Below are 17,037 nucleotides of genomic sequence, written 5' to 3'. Positions count from 1 at the left end.
TCCGTGTTTCATAGGGTTGTTCTTGTTGGGCATTTGGTTATCCGACCAAGCCCGATGACAGGTATAACGACCTTGAACTAAAACAAACTTATTTACTTATTAGATTGTTTAAAATAATTTTATTTTTTTTCATATTATGTTTTAGTAACGTTTAATGTGTTATTACTACATTAACATTTGTGTTATTAAAGCCTTGTTCGTACTAGCCGAGTGAATTAGTCGAATGGCGAGTAATTTAGAAGTAATGTCTGTGAACAACACTAAAAATTTGGTCAACTAAGGCTGGGGCACCATCTTACTTTGACGTTAACAAACGTCAAAAATCTGTCAAACTCCATACAAAATATACACCGGTTATCGTTATAGTCACTGTTAAAGTTAGGCGGTGCAACTCAGCCTAAGTTACTGAATAGTTTAGTCAATTTTGTTTTGATAACTAAATTAATTAATTTACTTGCAAACTGTACTCAACCAGTGCGAACAGTTTAATAGTAAGTAGCGATTAGTTTTGTTACTAAAGACTAGTTTACTTACTCTACTAAATTACTCGAATATTGCGAACACGTTAGAAAAGTTAAATTCTCTCAAGAAGTTCGCGTGAGGATAGTTAAATGGAAACCTAAGGGAACACGGGGATATAATTTATACGAGTCCCGATGCAAAATAGTTCGTCTGCATCAGGGCTCGTCGTAATTCAGTGCTCCGATTACGCTACTTTTTAACGTCTCCAATTCATTGGCACTTCATCTCCAGTTGCGCTCCGTTTTTCATTCCAGCTGAGGTGCAAATTCGGAATCGCGGTAAAGGTCACGCGCAAACGAAGACAAAACAACGGATTTCCGTTAAAAGTCCAAAAACCTTATTTTTTCACTAAAATACAGCAAATGTTCGTGAAGGCGTTTGACTCGAGTTTGAGAAAAAGTAGCTTTCTATCAGCTTTTACACAAAGAAGCAGTTGCGTTTTGATTTCGTTTGAACTAGATGCGAACCGCGATACGATTTTGTGATTTTCGTTCGTCGTCTAGTCGCGTTGTAATTGAAAATATTTAGCACAATCGGGGCACAGAACGTCACTTTGTTGATTCAATAAAAAAAACAGATGACAGACAGATCTGTCAAAAGGTTATTCAGCAGTAGAGTGAGCGGAGCGAACCGATTCAACAAACAATGAGAGAGAAAGAGAAGGAGAGAGAGACATTTGTTGTTCTGCCGGTTGTTGTTAACATTTTATTCCAATTTGATAAATTTGTAAACAAAACAAAAGATGATGAAGAACTAAATTTTAAATGGCATTCTAAAGTTAGTTAAAATAAAATAGACAAGTAATAAATTCAGAGCAATGTGTCTGTGGTGTGTTCACTGTTCAAACAAAACTGCGCGCGCAGAAAAACGAACCTACTGCAAAGGGAGCCAGCAAGTATACCTTTTGGAAAAATATCAATACTTAGCGATGAAGTATACAAAGCTCATCGACATCGCTATTTCACAACGCGCATGCGTCTTACTCTGCTGGAAATTAGAGTGGAAAAATCGTTACATTATACTTTAAAGAGTGTAGCAGTGGGTTGAACTATGCCATAATAAATTTAGTCATGGATCCATCACTGCAGGAAAGTTTCGAGAGGTCCTGCCGCCTATGTGCCGAGGAGCAGGAGACAACAATCATGATATTTAGTGAGGAAGCTGAGGCTATGCTTCTTAGAAACAAGCTCAACCAATATCTTTTGATTGAGGTATGTAATGTAACTATGTTAACATGCTGATCTAAGTAGGCTTACATAGACATACTTAGCTAACTTCACTCTCTTCTGATCAAGTTTTGGTGTGCCAAAATTTGAAAATGATTATTGTATTAGATTTCTTTACTGTTTAATACCTCTTTCAAATTCTTGTTATTTTAGATTAGGCTTTATTAATCTAAGCTTGTTACACATAAAATGATCACACAATGCATTTGTAGCCAGTGAAATCAAGATAAAGTGTAAGAAACTCAGCTGTGGTCAGACTCTTTTTTATTTTTTCAAAATTTGGCAAGGTGGATTCAACTCCTCAAACTTTATCTATAAAATCCTTTCTTAGCGGATACCTACGTCATAACATCTACCTGCATGCATGCCAAATTTCAGTCCGATCCATCCAGTGGTTTCGGCTGTGCGTTGATATATCACTATGTCAGTCAGTCACCTTCAAGTTATATTATTTAGATATAAACATTAGTTATATAATTTTCAGGTTGATGAGGATGATAAACTACCAAAAAATATTTGCATTAAGTGTTGCACGAAGCTACAAACTGTGTGTGAATTTATTGATACTGCCAGAAATTCCCAAGTGCTATTGCTTAAAAAGAGCATAATGATAGAACAGTATGTGAGTAGTCTCCAAAATGATGAAAAAAGTTTTAGGATCGTCAATAACGGAATTAAATTGGAATATGATGGCTCTGATGATGAAAGCAAGTTCACTGAAATGGAGATAAGTGTCGATCCAAACATGGTACTTCAAAATTCTGAAGAGCCATTGTCACCTTGCCCGAGTGCTGATGAGAGCAGCACCACATTTGAAGATGTTACGCATCTGCACGACGTAGACAGTGAAAATGTGACAATCAAACTAATAAAAAAAGGTGACAAAAACCTACCGCAAATTTATGATGATGATAATGGCTATTGTCCGCCAAAAAAGGAACCTAAGCCAAAACCATTCCCATGTGTTACTTGTAAGCGTAGTTTTCACTCTGAATTTGCACTGAAAAATCATTCCTGGATTCACATAAATGAAGAAAAGTGCCACACTCAGTTCAGGTGTAGTACGTGTGATGAAGGCTTTGATTACAAGAGTGATTTGATAACACATTTGAAGATTCATAGAGTTAATGGAATTTGTCAATTTTGTGGAAGAAGGTTAGTTCTTAGCATATAAGAATTACATTTTGCTTGCATTGTTATGTATTCTCTTTTAAATGTTCTAATCTTTGCCTCCAGCTTTAGAACAGAAAGAAATTTGGCCGCACACATAGCTGTTCACCTGTCGGCGACTAAATCCCATACTTGTAAGGTGTGTGGCCGGTCGTACAACACACTGAGTAACTTGAAGACTCACAGCATCACCCATAGTAATGAGAGACCGTACCACTGCCATCTTTGTAAGAAGAGCTTCAAAAGGAATCAAGATTTAAAGGTCAGTTAAGATGAGTTCAAAGAGATAGGTAACTAATGTGGATACTTGGGTTGGGTGGATAATATTAGGAAAATACAATAAAAAATCAATGATGAGTGTAATGAAAGATAGGTTTCCAGTTTCATTGCATAAAAACAGAACTGGATATTTAATAGTTAATGAGACCAAAAAACCGTAACAATTTCAAACCCTGTTTAGAAGCAAATACCTACCGTTTTTTATAAATCAATGCTGTTGACTGATTAATTAATTTTTTTTTCCAGTTCCACATAAACCAGCACACTGGAGCGAAACCATACAAGTGTCCGTTCTGCGACAAGAGTTTCGCGAGTTCCGGCAACTGCTACTCCCACCGGAGTCGGATGCACCCCGGGCGTCGGGTTGACGGCAAGATACGCCGCATAATGGCAAGGACCACTCAACAATTCGCACCTAAGACGCCGCTGCAGCCTCAAATAGTAGCCGTGAAGGGCGTCATCAAGTACAAGTGCACGATATGCGAACACAGCTTCGTGAAGCGAGACAATTTTACAGTAAGTAGATGCTGTAAAATTAACTTGTATTACAAATAGTCAATCTGGGCTGCGTATAGACGGTAAGATACGCCGCATGATGGGAAGGCCCACTCAACAATTCGCACCTAAGACGCCGCTGCAGCCTCAAATAGTAGCCGTGAAGGGCGTCATCAAGTACAAGTGCACGATATGCGAACACAGCTTCGTGAAGCGAGACAATTTTACAGTAAGTAGATAATGTAAAATTAACTTGTATTACAAAATAGTCAATCTGGGCCGCGTATAGACGGTAAGATACGCCGCATGATGGCAAGGACCACTCAACAATTCGCACCTAAGACGCCGCTGCAGCCTCAAATAGTAGCCGTGAAGGGCGTCATCAAGTACAAGTGCACGATATGCGAACACAGCTTCGTGAAGCGAGACAATTTTACAGTAAGTACACAATGTTAGACAATTTTACAGTAAGTACACAATGTTAAATTAACTTCATGTCACGGAAAAGTCCAATCCGGGCGGTGCGTCGACGGCAAGATACGTCCCTATTATATCTCCCTGGCCAGGGAGACGTAGCATAGCAACTCGCGCCAAGTTCTTCGCCGCTGCAGCCGCAAATAGTAGAGTAAAGGGCGTCGTAAAGTACAAGTGTACGATGTGTCGACCAGTCCGACACCGACATCATTGGGCTATTGTTCGCGAAAAATCCCGCCAAAAACACAAGCTTCTGCCACTACCAGGTATCCCTTTTGAGCAGGTAGGAGGAACCAAAAATCCACCATTCATAGTTTCTGCGACAGATAGTCCGGCGGTCTTTCCTCACATTCGCAGAGTGACGTAGTCGGTGGTGAACCAGTTTTCCTGTCATATATTTCGACTTTTAAGGTCATCGCTGTAAAGTACGAGTACCTACGCTATTACGTACGTGGCTATGGTCTACGGTAAATATAAATCTAAACGAAGCCCAGTTCTGTTGTGAATATTATAGCAAGTTGATTTGACGTGACCCTCAAAACAGCTTATAAACGAGCATAGTAGGACTAGTGAAGTTCTCTTCAGTCTGTAGTTCTCTATGGCTGAGTTGCACCATCATCATCATCTCAGCCATAGGACGTCCACTGCTGAACATAGGCCTCTCCCAATGCTTTCCATGTTGCCCGCTTGTTAGCGGCCTGCGTCCAGCGCCTTCCTGCTACCTTTATGATGTCGTCGGTCCACCTTCGTCGGGTGGACGTCTCACGCTGCGTTTTCCGGTACGCGGCCTCCACTCTAGAACCTTGCTGCCCTATTGGCCGTCAGCTCTGCGTACTATGTGCCCTGCCTATTGCCACTAAGATGGTGCAACCCAGCCTTAATTTTTTTCCCCTTTTTAACAGAGCTGCCATGCGAAAATGTTATAGGTAATATTTGATTTTGTTTTCAGTATCACATGTTTCAACACACGGGAGAAAAGCCGTTCCACTGTTCGTTTTGCTCGGAAAAGTTCGTCACTCGAAGAGGTTTGCTGATCCACCACGACAAGGAACACGCGGCGAAGGACCGGCCGCTCGCTCTGTTGTCCAAGAACATATTACTCAAGTAGACTGTTTCAGTGTACCGACGACGGCACATCAAGGTAAATACTGGCATCTTATGTATTAATAAATAGGTGCTAATTTCCAACAAAAATGTATGATGTGCTGTCGACTGTAAATTGATAAAAGTATTATTACTTCTTCCGAATCTATAACTTTAAAACATTTTCAAGTACCTACTTTCATTGCCTCAATATTTTGAACAGGATAGCTTGCATTAAAGTACTAGAATTGTTAAAACTTAGGTTGAGTTTATTGATTATTCTAGGATTCTCGTTAAAGACTACAAATTACATAAACACAATGCATTCAGTGAACTCTTGTTACAAGTAGGTGTGGAATGTATACTTTTAATGTGCAGTATTGACAATATAAAGTCTTATGTTTTAATTTCATATGATACTTTTATATCAAGTGTCACAAGTCTAAAAATTAATTAAGCGCAGTAAATGCATTGACAAAAAAGATAATTTTAAGAACATTGATGTGAATTTAATGGTTAGTACATAGTAACATTTTATGCTTAAAATTATGATAATTTTGAAGAAATACAAATATTTCTCGCTTTAAGTGTTTTTTCTTTTATAACTTAGATAATATTTATTATAAGTGTAGCTGACTAAATTTAAAATCATATCATTATTTTATTTGAACAATAAACATCACTGTAAAAATCCACATAAAATTGCAGAAAATAATCTCGAAAAAATACAGAAAACATTAGTTTGGAAATTGTGTTATTTCGCGTTATTTTTTTTAATAATTCAAAATGATTAACGTAGAAAATATACGTCTAACTTTGCAGCTAAACATATTATTCTTTATTTATTTATTATTGTTGTAATAACTGTGTTTTATAAAAAATAATTATACTAGGTACATATACTACAGAAGAGTATAATAAAAAAAACTTAAACAGGTGATTGAATTATGTATTTCACGACATATTTATGTTGATGTAGGTACATCACTAAAAATCCCGCATCCCGGGAAGTTCCCGGATATAATATCTTAATCGTCGTTCTTAACGTTCTAGGTAGGTAAGTATCTACAGGTGTATAAACTTATTCGTGTTTCTTTGTACAGATCTGTAGGGCCTCGCAAGTTCAACGAAGGTGGTGGTCTTTGTGTCTCGGCACACATAAATAAATAAATAAAAAGGTGTGTTGCGCGGTCGCGGCGGCTGGCGGCTGGCGGCGGGCTACCTACAAGGCGAGGCGAGCTAAGGAGATAGGTAAGCTCGAGGCGGGGGCGGGGGCGCGGGGCGGGCGACCGGTCGCGGAGTGCGCGTGGGCAGCGGCGCGGGGCGTGCGTCAGTCGGCAGTCGCGCACCGAGCGCCATACTGCGAGAACGTCGGGTGGCGACGCGCCCGCCCGTCGCGTGCTAGTGTTGTGTCACTGCGGTGGGCCAGGTCGGTTTCGAGATTTCTTCGTTCCGACGCAACCATGGCTCTCAACTCGGACGGTGAACAGAAATCGAACCTGGTCCTCCGGGTGGACCAGGATTCGGACTCGGTTCTGCAGTCGTTGTTCGACACTGTGCTCAAGCCGGACTCGAAACGGCCGCTACAGGTGCCTCTTCGTATGCGACAGCTTCCAAAGTCGTTCTTTAACCCGCCGTCGACCGGTTCCAAGTCGCCATCTGTGTCTCACTCGCGAGAAAACTCGGCTGACTCGGCGTTCGGATCGTCGTCCGCGACTGGCGCCGCTCCGGTGTCGCACTCTCGGGCGCACTCCTCGCCGGCCAGTTTGCAACAGACGTACGCCGCGGGTCAGCAGAATCAACCACAGCCACTTCATCACCAACACGCGAAACACAGATCGTATGATGTCGGATCACATCTTCAAGACGATTTGGGCCCACTTCCAGCTGGTTGGGAACAAGCGAGAACCCCGGAGGGTCAGATTTATTATCTCAAGTAAGTCTATGAATTTGGTTTCTTATATGAATGCCTTCCTTTGTTTGCATTGATATGGTTTCATTGAGGAATCTAGTTCAATGTAGACACAAGCTGCAAGTCTTCTTTTGGGAGAAGGTAATCCTACTGGAGATTTTGGGATCGCACTACCTACAGTATGAAATTATGTTTTTTCCAAACCTGTTATAGCAAGTAAGCGGAATCTAAGTTGCTTTCAAATTCTTGTATCGTGGATATGATAAAAAGTTTATAGAACTTCTTTACAACTCATATATTCGGTCAAGAGTTTTAGTATGGAATTACAAAAGATGTTTCGCAGAAACTATATACTTATGATTGTGCATCTAGATTAGCTGGACTTGATGTCATTATGTTGAATGTTATTATTACGCAGGCAAAGTACTAAGTAGGCTCGTTAAGGCAGGTACTTAGCTATCGACCTGTACAGGTACTATTGCAAATTACTAATAACCACAGCACCAATATGGTTTCAGCCGTCGTTTACCTTTTATGCACGTTAGACTAATGCTTAAAAGAAAGGTAAACGCTTTTAAAAGTAGAGACAAGCAAGCGTTTTACGATTTTACTATTGCTTTCTCTTGAATCTATTGATTGTGTATGCTTAATGTTCCGAAATAATGGTGAGAACCCTTGTTATCACCATTCTCCATTCTGAAAACACATTGTCGTCATTTGCTATCTTATCGCGATCGTACACCTACCTGCTGTCAGTGCAGTGATAAAACAAGATAAGAGTATAAACTTTTATTCTAACATAAAGAATGGGTACGGTCTAGTACAGTCGTTCAAGAAAGTCACTAACCAAACTAAGGTTGAATATCGTAAAGCAAACACGCTCAGTAACAAAAACGTTAATTGTCTTAAATGACGGTGATTCCAAAATTTTTCAGAATGTTGTTTTAAACTACAACAGAAATATTATAAATGAATAAAGCTTGTAAGACCTGAAAATGATTTTCCATTATTTTGGTCCAGGGGATTTATATAAACAATGGCTAGAATTTATGGTGAATTTCATACATAGATTAATCCAAAAAGAGATTACCTAAGTATCTATTTGTTCCAGAATTACCTTCGGGCAATTATTATTGGAAACATTGTAATCAAACTAAACATCTTCATATTCTTCATCTTAGGGGACATCTAAAAAATCATCATTATCATCATCACCATTTCAGCCGCCTTCCTGCTACCTTTATGATGTCGTCGGTCCCACGCTGCGTTTTCCGGTACGCGGCCTCCACTCCTGAACCTTACTTCCCTGCCCATTTCCACTTCAGTTTGCTAATCCGTCGGGCTATGTTAGCGACTTTAGTTCGTTTACGGATCTAATCATTTCTGATTCGATGTCGCATAGCCCTTTCTATAGAAGCTGTGCAATTTTGAGCTTCTGTATAAGGAATATAGTGTGAGGCCACGTTTCCGAACCATATATGTATCTAAAAAACAGTAAACACAAATTTCATGATTACTTGAACCTCTCCCACACCACTTGTCACACCTGGTCACATTTACGAAACTCCTCTCAACCGAGTCTGACATCACATATTTTGCTATTTTACATCTGTTTGAAAAAACTACTTAAGACAATACTCCCAAAATTAATCTCATATCCGTTTAAAATTGATCTTCAAAACCTAACCTCCGTCATTCGCTTTAAGTGGAAAGAAACTGTAGGATTCCGGCCCAAGCCTTCACTACCACAGTCATTCAAAACCTAACCTATCCTAACCTAACTTTTCGAAAAGTTGACCCTTCAAAAACTTAATTCCTTAAAACTCCTTCCAACTCTTCGAAAACTTAATTTTATCGGAAACTTAGCTCTTCTTTGGAAACCTAACTCTTCGAAAACCTAACCTAACTCCTCGAAAACCTAACTGAAATATTACGAAATTTTGGACCCCCCTAACAACTATTTTAAAATTATTTAATTATTGTTTTTCGTGCTTCTGAAATGGTAAATGACAAATAAACAGTAACCGGGATTGAATAAAATTCCGGACTTTATTTTTGTATGGAACATCCCTATTTCCCTAACCTACCTAATAAGAGGGTTTTGATTTTTGTCACTTTTGTCTTCACTAGTGGGACTTTATAGGGGGAGGAAAACTTTTTATCCTTGGCACTGGTCTTTCAGGTGCATAACGATTTCCTTCCTATTTTTTTAGCAGCGCAATCTGTCAAATGAAGCATACATCAATGTGCAATTGTGCATCCTGCTGATCCCTCCTTTAAAACTCAGTGTTGGTGTTATTGACTTTATGCTTAGTACATATTATCAACTGCCCAGTTTAATTGTGAATATGATTTTATCTTTCTTGGCTTTACAACAAGTAAAATATTACAATCTTTAAATTCTTGTTTACCTTCTTATTTATATTTCCGGACTCAATAGTTTAATTAAGTAGTTCCTAGTTTGTTATAATAATAAGTGAGTGTAACTGTTCCGTTTCAGTGAATAGTCGTCAATCAGATTCGAGTCTAACACCCGTATTCACAAACGATGCTTGCTTACGTGAAGCAGCAAATCGAACGCACAGTGTTGAATAGAGCTCTGTGATTGGTTCGTGTGTTACCCTGTGCGTCCACGCGCACTGCGAGACCTCATAGTAATGTTTGTGAATACGGGCTTTAATCAATTTGGTACTTCGTCTCTTTCTTGTCTTCATTTACTTCATAATAGATTGTCATTTAGGTTGGTACTTCATTTGGTCATTGGGTTATTTATCTCATCATCAGATCTTAGTTATAAATAATTAATTATTCGTCAATGCTATTTTTGACCATTTATATTTCGTTGCACCTTGTCTCTACACGAGCAGTCTTAATATTCATAATTCATTCCACTGCATATTTTAAGGCACCTTATTGTAAATTGAGGCTCTTTGTATTTCAGAAATATTACCATTTATATGGGTATACTCGTAAGTTTTGGTTTTTATCCTGTCAAAACTTTACGTGGATGCGTACGATACATTTTTTCAGAACGGACAAGCCGTGACTCCATTTTCCGGCACATGTCATGTCAATTCTTTGTTTGGTAGGTAGTACCTACATCATGTCTATCAATTTTATATTTTGCATACTTTTAGTAATTTAATTCGTCTATATTTTTAATCAGATTTGCCAAAAAACTATTATGCATTACGTAAGTGTACGTACGTACTCTACTTCGTAAAAGAATTAGCTTATGTAACATCAATATTGCTTTTGCTAGCCTTTGCTGTAATCTCAGACGTAACTCTTTGTAACTGATTCCAAATAGATTTTATTATTATGAATCTATGTTATAGTCGAAGGTCGATACGAATGACTGGTTAATCTTAGATTTGACCAATATCTATCGGGAAACTCTCTGAAGTTTTTCATTTATGTGTGAAGCTTTTCTTTTCATCATATTGTGTTTTTTCTGAGGTGTAAATGTAAATGATTTATCAAACTGAAGTGAAAACTCGAAAGAAAAATTATTTATTTCAGTACCTAAAATAGTTCATACAATATTCAATTTCGACGTATGATAGCCCAAGTTGGTCTGTCATAAAATTCAATTCATGACTTTGATTGAGACTTCTTTGAAGACCTGAGGTTCGACTGGCCAAACCTAGGAGCGCGAGAGCTTCGTTGTAACATCTACATTATATTTGGCTAAAACAGATGCGGCGCTAATGCTTGAAGCCAGGTCGAGTGTATTGAAATAATTATATCGATAATCAGTAATGGCTGGTAGTCTGGCGCCGTGGCCATTATTGTCGTCGCCAACGCAATTCCCACTCGCGCATGAGTTCGCGATTACGGAAAAAATTAAAGCACTTGGGTACGATTAAAAAGTGACGCAAATATCAATCGAAAGCATGTTTCTGGGCTAATTAATGTAAATTCTATTAGAAGTGTTCGCATGTGAGCTACTCTACAAGGACATTCTATTGCGGCTTTTTTCGTTATTGTTAGCAATAACGTTAGAAATAACGTTTCATAAAACATTAGCGTCAAGTAGGTTCTGTGTTAAATCAAAATATTCACATGATCTAGATTAAATATAACAATCTGTTAATGTCATAATATTATGCGACCACTGAAGCGATATTTTAAAACAATAGCAAGGTGTTTAGAAGACAGTATCTAGCATCAAGTCGCATAACGAATAATGCCGATGTTCCCTCACCGTGCGTGGACGACAGCCAACGCAACATCAAAGGCTTTGCCACCTCGTAAATAAACGCAACTGTTGTAATACATGCACAAAAACTAGAAATTGTAACACTACGCAAACCGCGATACCCGCCTCAAATCATAACATGATTAAGTTAAGAGACACATGGACTGAGACTTTATATTTTCAATTTAACAAGTGTTACCGTTAATAACGATTTGAACAAATTATATAAATTCCGAGACGTGCAACAGTGTTGGGTGTAGATAAATGTTTCACATGAGGATTTATTATGTATTTCGCTTCGCTCGGTTCGTTAGCGAACGTCAGGTTTGCCAACGCGGAAGGCCCGAGCGTATCTGCAACGACGCACTTCATAAGCTCCCTTAAAATATTGATATTTCGAATATCAAAGGTATTAATTTAGACGGCGGTCGGCGCAGGAGCGGCCGGCCGCGATGGGCCATTGCAAGCGGTGCGTCTCTTCCGTGTGTTCCTAAATAGACGTGCGCGCGCGTCGTTTCTTAATTGCGAGCTGAGGCTGATGCTTTATAAGCTCTATAACGCCCGTCGGCGTGCGTCTCGGCTGCGAAATGTTTGCTTTAATTATTATTGGAATGGAGGGTAATTCTCAGTGGTTTTGTTCGGCTAGACTTGGCGATGTTCCGAAACGGGTAGCGATGCAAATTGCCTTGGCGGACGCCCAACGCGGCGCTAGCAGGCCCAGTAGCTTCGCGCATCACACCTTCAGCTGCTTCTTGACCCGAACTTTCAGTACCTACCTGTTGCAATAGCAGAATCACTCGCCTACTCATAATATCATTGATCTACAATCAAACATTTCAAACTTTAAAAATTAACACACTCCCACTAACATCTAACAGTTGAACGTCACCACCTACTACTACCTACTACCAGGTAGGTGATAAAATTAATTTAAGGAAAATGAATTAAGTGCTAACAGAACTTTGCAAGTACAAAATTTAATGATAATAAACGTAGGTAATGTGGAGTGACATAATGGATTGAAAATGGTTATAAAACCTTTGTTTGTATGTGCGTAAATTTTTTAATCAAAAATTTAAAATAAGTATTTTTAAAATTTTACCAAATTCCCAGATTGGAATTTGGCTTAAGTATATTCCTTTCAAATTAATTTCGTCATTCGTCATCGTGTCCCCACTATGTCTTGAAGATACCTCAATTTAGACAAGCAGTTAAATCTATAATTAATTCCTTATTATTCATTTATGATTATAATTTATTGATTAACATGTAACAAGGGTTATCGCTTACCCGGTTAGCGTTGCAAGTTCAACCGGTAATATTATTGTAAGATAAGCCCATTACTAGGTAGGTAGGTACACTCTAAATCAAAATTATATTGACGAAAAATCCTAACACTTTCTTCACTGAAAACTTTTACAAAGTTACTTTTGATGTAGAGTGTACCTAAATAAATTTTCAGCGACTAAATACGGAGTTTATTGCATTTTATAACATAATTAATGTTCAAATAAACAGTCCTGCCTCCACAGATTAAGTCTAAATAAAGTCTTGAGATTAAGTAAAAGCCATCCGTAGGTAATATTTATTTTTACACACACGTTTAAATAATAGTGCCTACCTACCTACATACAATGGTAATGTTTAGTGTACAAATAATATCAGTTGCCATGCAAATTGCAGTGAATAAAGTGCGTCAGTCCAACCTGCCCTGCGTAGTTACGTTGCCCGCGCGCTCTTCTACACAATGGCGAAGTCGAGCTTCGAACAATATTTCCTTTTAAGTGTCGTTCTTTGAATCCTTAATCAGAGAAACTTCTCGCGCTGCATACAAAGGAACAAGCCTCGTACGAAAAGATAGCTCAAGTTCGTTCAACTCTTGTTTTATTTAGCCAGGTAGGTTAACTCTACATGAACCATCGCTTGGTAATGTGTTTGCTCCTGAAGGTTATCTAATATTTAATTATTTTTATCGTCGCCAAGATTTCCGAATTCATTATAAAGTTTCGTTTCGAATTCTTGTTTCGTACCTACGTATCTGAAAGAACACTTATAGGTTGTTTAGGTTTGACTACGTGTCAAGTAAAATATTTTTTTAAATCTTGGGAGCTATAAATGTGCTTAGTTTTTTACAATCACCTAGTGAAAAACGAATACTATTCTTACTTGGTGTCGCATAAGAATAGGTTAGTTAGTCTATTCTCAGCAGTAATTACGTCAACTCGTTCAATTATAATTTGTGTTACCAGATACTTGCTTAACAGCAAACGTGTCGAACCTCTTTGTTGGATACTGACCTTTGCGTCGGTTGCAATAAGAGCTTGTGCTTGTGAATATTGCCGTGTGCGTAGTGGATGGCGAAAGGAATAGCCTCTCCGACGACTTTGGCAAGGCCGTTCGCGCTGAGTTACAGTGCCTTGTCTGGTATCTGACACCGGTTGATACATGCACTGCCTGTATCATATACGTTTACCTTCCATTATCTTAATCGTTTTTTGCTTAACAATTTCCGACAATAAGTATAAAGAACATAATTATATCATAAATTTTTATGATTAACTATCTTACAGTCAGATTCTTTATTATTTTGGATGTTTTTATAGCGTTTCTTGCTCCCAATTTCTTGATATTTAAAATGTTGTTTTGACTCTACATACAAAATATACAAATAAAATCGTTTCCGTGTTGATTTCCGTGATAGTCCCAATTATATTTTTAACATAAACACTAACAAATCAAGCAACTAGCTTAATTGATTAACTTGTTTGCGGAACAAATATGGCGTTTTAAAATTCGAAACCACAACGAAACTCGACAATGAGCGACAACGACGATTTATTAACGAGGCAATTAGTAAAATGTCCCAATAAGTACCTACTTCATAGGAAGGGAACGAAGTGCAGCAATCACACAACGTGGAGTTATCGCAGGGTTCCACGATAACAGCGCTCACTGTGTCGCCTTCCGAGAACCGACCGCCTCGGCCGTGCGCGACAGGTAGCTCTACCTAACGGCACTCTCTTGAGAATACAATTTTCGTTTTAGAACAAAGTAATAATGTGCCGTTAATATACTTTCTCCTGTGCTCACTCCACCAAACTAGCACTTGAGCACTTAGTGAAACCGATTCTGTAACAGGTGGATTACCAAACTATGACCACTAATTAATTATACGCTAATGTGAGTTTATAAATATTTTATCAACCTACGCGTTGATTGTTGTTATGCCGCTGATGAGGTCTGTAGCGTAAACAAGGGGTACAGTGGCTGCGTGTTCTGAGTTTGATGTTATTGGCATTATTAATATCGTATTACGTGTACCTTTCAATCGTCATGTGTCATCTACATCCTTGTGTGCACGATAGAGCGAGGCGTCGCGCGCGTCTGAGTAACGTGGACCCTAAGATGATAATGTAGAGAGTGTTGTTTTCCGAGCGGGCGGCAACAAGGTACTTACTCAGTTTCCACGCTCTGATTACTGGATGTTGGCTCTAGACAACGTCTTTATCGGCGCCGATCAGAAACTTAGCGCAGTAGGAGTGCTCTGAGAAATCGATGTAACGCCAAACGATTAAAGAAAAGGAAACCAACCAATTTGTAGAGTTACAATGAGTCATAGGCGTCATTAGGGGTTGACAGTAAATCATATTTTTCTTGCTTTCATCGTATTTTCAACCTAACAGTGTTTTACTAAAACTTCTGTATTTCAAACGGAATTTCAGTATTTTGGGTCAACATGAAAACCCATTGATAGTAATACCTTACCCTTACTTATCTTCAGCATTCAGGAAGTATTCCATGAGATGCTTCTATGGAACGAGACAAAGAGATTTGTTAAATAACAGAATTTTCCGAAAAAAATTGTGGAACTTTTCCAAAGTTTTCTGTAAAAATGTAAGTAGGTTAACCAATATAGGTTAAGAAATAATAAGAAATAACCTAAATCTATAGAAACCAAAGAGTATCTCATACTCCTATTTAAAACTACGAACATGCAGTACGAAGTATTCAATATTTTTTCAGATAAGTGTATCTACAGCTGCTCTACATGTATAAAGTATCCTTATTTCTGGACCACCTCCTGACCTTACTTTCTGAAGCAGCCTGTATATGAAGCCTTCTATTAAAATGTCATTGAAATTGCGAAACAAACTCACGCCTTCGAAGACCTTTAAATGTCTTGTACTGAATCTTATGAAAACGGAGCGAACTTTAACATTGACCGAATGAATAAAATAATCACTAGGAGACCATCTCAATCGCTTTGCTACACATTTATTTGTATAATATCTTTATTGCATTATTATTTTTTGTCAATTTATTGGGGTTCTTAAAGCCCAGAGAAAACACGAGGCACAAATATGATTGGCCATCTATTAGTGAAACTTCCTAGAGTGAAATTAAGCATGTTACACGATTATAATTTGACTTGGCACTTCAGTCTGTCAGTCGAGGTACAGAACACTTGAGATGTTCAAAATTCTTTGGAATGCTTGTAACAAATGCATCTAATTTACTATGTTTAGTTTAGCTCACATATTGTGTGTGAATGTGTGCTTTCAAGCTGTGGACTCCGATGCGGCACCTTCAAGGGCAGACCTTTGTTCGTGGTGCATTATCAAGACTTGTGGACACAGATGGCTCTCGTCGGCTTGTGTCATCGGTATTAATGTGTTCCAATAATACTTGCCATGATCAACAAAGCTGCCTGTTGCGATAAAAGAGTGAGACGGAGCATTCAGGCAGACCACACCGGTGGCCTACCGCGGGCAGGCACTTACCACCCGTCTTATTTTAAGACCTTCATGTTTATATCAATGTAAATTATTACGGCTTTTACTCATTTATGAGAAAACGATTTCCTGGATAAGCTTACATTGTAAGGACGTAACAATATAAAGTTTTATAATGTTTATATTGTCTGTATAAAGATAACGACGAGTCCAAATTGTGGTATGGGTAATTCAGTCGGAGAGTATCGCCATGCTTAATTGTAGGATCAAAAGGGGTCAACTGTGTACGTTGACAAACGCCTTAGGGCCAACGTCATCCACGGGCACAGCACGTCCCCTTTTAGTAATGATAATTTGCTATCATTTATCATTGTAACAAAATTAAGAACTTGGCAGTTATAAAACATGTTAAAAAATACAAGTTGCAGAAAATTAAAACAGACGCAACCGTAAAGAATGCTAATAAAATTAATATCAATCAACTATTGTGTGTAATTAGCTAATTTACAGTTAGCAAATGATGCATAATATATTTTATTACTCATACTCATTTATTTATGAATTACGAATTAACTGTTGTCGAATGTTAGTGCAACCAGTGGGAAGGGCCGGGGCCGAGTTTTATGATTGGAGTCAATGCAATGTCTTCAATTTACCATTGTGAACTGATTGTAGTGGTTCTATTACTCATGCGATGTCACAGCACGGCCGCGGTGGTCGACGCTCGGCTACTGTGCGCGCCTTCATTGAATACTGATAAGTTTACTCATAAGACAAACCGACTGTTGTTCATTATTCACCCGATTGTTTTGTTTTTATACCTGTTCGGTTATACAAAGTGTAACGGACATCAAATACGTCTTTCAGTTGTTATTGACGCTACGTTGGCACTGTGTTTTTGCAATTCTGTATTGCTTAGCAAAAATTTTCTGGGATTTTGAC

General features: G+C 38.5%; 2 protein-coding genes across 5 annotated transcripts in view; both read left to right on the top strand.

Moving 5' to 3' along the window:
* The first annotated feature begins 1,323 nt into the window (after positions 1 to 1,323).
* On the top strand, positions 1,324 to 3,933 carry LOC135076761 (zinc finger protein 888-like). The gene is made up of 5 exons (XM_063971187.1): positions 1,324 to 1,733; positions 2,233 to 2,903; positions 2,985 to 3,180; positions 3,444 to 3,713; positions 3,826 to 3,933. The coding sequence occupies exons 1-5, from the start codon at positions 1,593 to 1,595 to the stop codon at positions 3,931 to 3,933; spliced, it is 1,386 nt and encodes a 461-aa protein (XP_063827257.1). The 5' UTR covers positions 1,324 to 1,592.
* Positions 3,934 to 6,582: 2,649 nt separating this feature from the next.
* LOC135072551 (transcriptional coactivator YAP1) overlaps positions 6,583 to 17,037 on the top strand; it is a 39,249-nt gene continuing 28,794 nt past the window's right edge. For all 4 annotated transcript variants that reach the window (XM_063966517.1, XM_063966531.1, XM_063966524.1 and 1 more), the window contains exon 1: positions 6,583 to 7,185. In XM_063966517.1, the coding sequence (XP_063822587.1) occupies positions 6,713 to 7,185 (473 nt within the window). In that variant the 5' untranslated portion in view covers positions 6,583 to 6,712. The remainder of the gene's footprint in view (positions 7,186 to 17,037) is intronic.

The sequence above is a fragment of the Ostrinia nubilalis genome, chromosome 1, assembly GCF_963855985.1.
Source record: "Ostrinia nubilalis chromosome 1, ilOstNubi1.1, whole genome shotgun sequence".
Taxonomy (NCBI): Eukaryota; Metazoa; Arthropoda; class Insecta; order Lepidoptera; family Crambidae; genus Ostrinia; species Ostrinia nubilalis.
Note: the sequence above shows the minus strand (reverse complement) of the source record. Positions and strands in the feature narration are given on the sequence as shown.

Excerpts from the sequence above, each read along its gene's own strand:
- LOC135076761 (XM_063971187.1), top strand. The coding sequence starts at position 1,593 with ATGGATCCATCACTGCAGGAAAGTTTCGAGAGGTCCTGCCGCCTATGT. Across the intron at positions 3,181-3,443 it reads AAAGGAATCAAGATTTAAAG|TTCCACATAAACCAGCACAC; the intron begins GTCAGTTAAGAT and ends TTTTTTTTCCAG. Across the intron at positions 3,714-3,825 it reads TGAAGCGAGACAATTTTACA|ACGCCGCTGCAGCCTCAAAT; the intron begins GTAAGTAGATGC and ends TTCGCACCTAAG.